Source organism: Myxine glutinosa, chromosome 7 (genome assembly GCF_964187855.1).
Source record: "Myxine glutinosa chromosome 7, kmMyxGlut1.1, whole genome shotgun sequence".
Taxonomy (NCBI): domain Eukaryota; kingdom Metazoa; phylum Chordata; class Myxini; order Myxiniformes; family Myxinidae; genus Myxine; species Myxine glutinosa.
The window spans coordinates 108,961,010-108,965,658 of record NC_136267.1 but is presented as its reverse complement, the minus strand read 5'-3'; the positions used below and the strand labels follow the sequence as shown (position 1 = coordinate 108,965,658).

At 42.5% G+C, this 4,649-nt stretch overlaps 1 protein-coding gene across 1 annotated transcript; it reads right to left on the bottom strand.

Annotated features, from left to right (window-relative positions):
• Nucleotides 1-485: 485 nt before the first annotated feature.
• Nucleotides 486-1,662, bottom strand: LOC144893078 (uncharacterized). The gene is made up of 2 exons (XM_078782714.1): nucleotides 1,606-1,662; nucleotides 486-1,467 (listed from the first exon to the last, which is right to left on the bottom strand). Exons 1-2 carry the CDS (start codon nucleotides 1,660-1,662, stop codon nucleotides 619-621), a joined length of 906 nt encoding a protein of 301 aa, XP_078638840.1. The 3' UTR covers nucleotides 486-618.
• Between the last annotated feature and the right edge of the window lie 2,987 nt (nucleotides 1,663-4,649).

Genomic DNA, 4,649 nt, shown 5'->3' with positions numbered 1-4,649 from the left:
GCCTTTAAGTGAAACTTAATGTTGAGAAAAATGACAGAAGTATTTGGAATCTTTGATCAGTGTTTTAAGAGTGTTGTAGTCTAGTCCACCTGGTCCGAGTCAAAGTCCGAGTCCTGCTAGTCTAGTAGGAAGACTAGGTCCCCCTGCACCCCCGGAGATATACTTCTAATCAGTGTTTCTAGATTGGAAATAATGTGTAGAAAATGACTAGCTATGGCCCCAAGCTGAAAAAATGTCCCACATACCATTTTTATGCAAATTACTGCTGCCATTATCAAAAAAACGATTTTTGACATATCTCAGCCAATATTGCAGATAATTGAAAAATGAAGGTGTCTAGACCCATGTTTTGAAGGGCATAGATCATGATAGAACTATTCATAACATGATTACATGTGTCTATGGTATACTAGTATGCTAATTAGTGCTTTATTTACAAAATAATCACAGTTTTACGAAATAATAGACTCATATTAAGGTCCGTCTACACAGACGTTAACACAAAGTTTTATTTTTCTAAATATTACAACTGTCAAAATAGTCCTAGCACTCAATGTGACCACTCTTCTCTTGCTTGTTTTAGATAAACATCATTAGCATTAGTGATTCTACACTGAGTCAGTCATCATCATTTTCATCGAAATCGTCAGAGTCAAACTCTTCTTCTCCTTCCTCTTCCTCCTCCTCTTCGTGCTCTCCTGTGTTCAGAAGATCCACCAGTGAGGTTGGTAGGATGGGACCACTGGACCACATTGGTTTCAACAGTCCTTCATCAGTCCTTATCCATCCTTGCTCCTCATAAGGTTTTGGCTTTTCGATGATAGGTTGATCGGCTCTTTTGTACAATGCTACGCGGTGGTTCACACGCTGGATGTGCGGCTTCAGGGCAGACTGGCATGGAGGAAGGCGAGCCAGATCAACCTTGGACTTGGATGTGAGGGTCTTGTCCTCTCCCACCATTTTTCGTAGCAGCTTGGCACGGACAATGTCCACTGATGACTCGCGACTCTGGCCGTACATCACACAGGTGAATTTTTCTAACTGCCTCTCCACCTCAGGGTTGGCATCCCAGTTGTCACCCAGTTCACCGAATGCCCTGTGAAACCTGGGATTCTTCTCCAGCTTTTTCAAGGGCCCGACTTTTCCCTTCCCTTTGAAGGCACTGGTGCAGTCTTCTCCGCTGAACACATAGTACCCCAGGAGAGTGGCACAGTAGTCCTCTCCCAGGGATTCTGCCAGCTCAGAGACGTTGACAAGTTGGCGATGCTTCCCTGACCCTGTATCCAGGTACACCGTCAGCTTGATGTTGTGGGCATGGTGGAGCAGGATCAGGAGGATGTCTGTGTCCGGTGTTCTGACTACAGCGTTCTTGTATCCGATGGTAGCAGCATGATGGAGGTACAGAACCACCCTGGTATCAGTCTCTTCCTGGTTGCTGTAGATCGTGGGGAGTTCACGTACCTCGACCTGAAACACAAAAAGGCACCGCATTTCAATCACCAGTCACTGCCAGTTTCAGATCTAGACAAACATCACAGGTAATCACCTTTTTTTCAGGAAAAATTACAAATTGAATCGCCATTCACGAAGGGCTTTCAATTTTACCTTGCCATTCGTTGAGGCAAGTTGGTGGGCCTTCCCCTCCACGATCAGCACAGCCATCTCTGTAGAATACCCTGGCGAAGTTGGAGGGCAACATTTTGGTTCTTGTTTGTGCTTCCGAGTGTGAATGCTCGTGCGAGAGCATTGGAAACTGTTATGTTTGAGCTGTGCACAAGCCAGAAAGAAATGACATCACATTTGTCATGATCAACCTTCGTGAAGTGGATATGCTCCTTGATTGGGTCATTCTGTAGGCGTTTCAGTAGTTTCTCTGACCGATAATTTGAGTTCTCATATCCATTCAGTTTCAGTTCCTCGACATAGAGCAAGCGCAAGGAAGAAAGCTGTAGAACTTTATTCTGCTGGATGACCTGGGTTTGAATGTGTTCCAGTACTGAGTTGAATGCCTTTTCATGGGCGGCTGACATGCAAGCCTGCTCCTTTGGTGCTTCGGCTCTGTGAATCGCACGCTCATAGTTGTAGAATGCTGTGCGGAAAGCTTTAAAACATGACGGATGGTGTTTGGCCTCACATGCAAAGAGGTCTTTGTTTTTCACCTTTCGATGGAGTCGATAGAGACCCATTTTCTCAGCCCGTGTTTCGATTTGCTCCCATGCATTTTCTTTGTTTTTAAAGGATGGGAAGGTTGTAGGCCTCTCAGTATTGCGATGAGCATCTTTGGTCTCAACTTTCTCACAAAATATACACTCTGGCGGGAAGATGGGTTCAGCAGAACCTCCTGGTTTACGAGGAGAGTGATGCCATGATGAGGTTGATGGCCCTGGTTCTGTATCATCTCCCAGACGATGAAAGTGGCGGACAAAGTGCTTATAACACTTGCTGTGATATCCTACTCTTTCTAGGTCATCAGGAAGAGTTGCCGGGATCTGATCACATACTGATTGCATACGACATGGGGAGTCATGCAGTTGGTTGAGACGTCTATCCCGGATCTTTTGAAGCAGTTGCAGTTTTTCTGAAGCAGATCCTTTAATTTTACGGAGGGGCGTGAAATCCCCATGATCAGACATGGATGGTACATGAAGGATGCATGTAGGAGGAGAGCTTTGGGCTGCAGGTTCTACACTCCGTTTTCTTTTGGGCATGCTTGCTGTCGATGTCTACCATCACTGTTAAATGACAAATAAGAAATCACGAATGATGTTAAAAGTGCCTGTGAAAGGAGGCTCTGAGTTTTCAGTGAGGTAACAGAGGTTCTGAGTCATGTTCTACACTAGGGTACTTTTTAGCTGACTAAACCATGTTTAGTGGCATCAAAAGTGCTAATAGCTAAAACATCTAAATTCTTCCACACTAACGTTAGCTATCTAGGCCAATGAAACATTGTGCTAAGTTACTGTAGCTAGCTCAGCTGTCGTGCCTCTTTCTGGTTCAATTCATATACAGAAGTCAACAGATATGTCTCATGTTTGGCATTAACAAAAGTTTAAGTTACACCGACATTAGGAACATACTGTACATAGATGAGGCTAGCTTTAACGTTAGCTAACATGGTGCTAGCTGGCTCAGCTGTTATTCTGCCTGTTTATGATTTCATGCAGAAACTGAAGTCAAGAGTGTGAGTAACATTATAGTTAGCATCTTACCTGGCTAGATTGGAGGATGAATACCAAGAACAACACACAGATGGAATGGAAGACTGAACTTTCAACTGAGGTATTCAATAACATCAACGTTACCAATTGATACGAGCGCGCGACATTACCAATTGATACGAGCGCGCGAGCGCGCATGTTACATGGATGGAAATGTAAAATGGCAGCTATAGCAGCACTAATTTGGATCTCTAGTCTGTCATTTCTGCACTGTGATTGGATAACATAAAAAAATATGTTTGGGAGTTAACAGCAGGAGTTGGTAGATTTTACGTGGGCTGGGTGAGAAACCTTTAAATAAGCAAGTGAAAATCTCTCGCAATACAAAGTCAATGGTGGGAAGAAAAGTTGAGTGGTACCAATGTTACTGCCAATGTCCCGCCCCTATGCAAGACTCAGGAGCATCTTGTTGACATTTAACCTTGAAAATACCTGGGTTTAGACCCCTTATGTACCATGTTAAGTTATCTGCAGTATTAACGTATCCTTATCATTTGTAAAACTGATTATTTTGTAATTACAGCATTAATATGCATACTAGTATACCATAGACACATGTAATCATGTTATGAATAGTTCTATCATGATCTATGCCCTTCAAAACATGGGTCTAGACACCTTCATTTTTCAATTATCTGCAATATTGGCTGAGATATGTCAAAAATCGTTTTTTTGATAATGGCAGCAGTAATTTGCATAAAAATGGTATGTGGGACATTTTTGCAGCTTGGGGCCATAGCTAGTCATTTTCTACACATTTTTTCCAATCTAGAAACACTGATTAGAAGTATATCTCCGGGGGGTGCAGGGGGACCTAGTCTTCCTACTAGACTATGCAGTCTGAGTCTGAGTCCAGCAGTCCCGAGTCTGAGTACTTGGCATTCCGAGTCCAAGTCCGAGTTCTGATGTTTTTTTACTTGTGCTTAGGACCTGCCTCTAGCTACTAATGACTCGACTCGTATGCCAAATTTGGTGGATGCGACGCTATCCATCAATTTCTTACGATTTTCTAATCTCCGAACCCGAACATGTGCACTCGTGCAGGCAAAGGTGTTGTGCTGTGCACTTGTTGGTACAAACATCCCAGCTACTGTATTTCATTTATGTTACGTTGTACATGATCATGAAACCACTCGTTCTTCTCTGTAATATCCTTTCTACACCGTGGTGACATTAACTTTTGATTTCAACGTCGACAATTTTTTCCCCAATCATTCACAACGGTAAACAAAAATAAATGCTAAAATTTATAATTCTGATGTTTTATCGCATCACATTAACACCTTAACTTTAACGTCGGTCTATAGTTTCCCTTTCAATAAGGTGACTAAAGGATAAACTGGTATATTAACATAGTTAAGAACGTTATCGACTAGTATAGGCCTTGTGAGGCCTTGTAATTCAAATAAGTTAATATATAAATTAAACATT

Coding starts and splice junctions, on each gene's coding strand:
- LOC144893078 (XM_078782714.1), bottom strand. CDS start 1,662: ATGGCTGTGCTGATCGTGGAGGGGAAGGCCCACCAACTTGCCTCAACG. Junction 1,468..1,605: donor TTGCCTCAACGAATGGCAAG/GTAAAATTGAAA, acceptor TTTGTGTTTCAG/GTCGAGGTACGTGAACTCCC.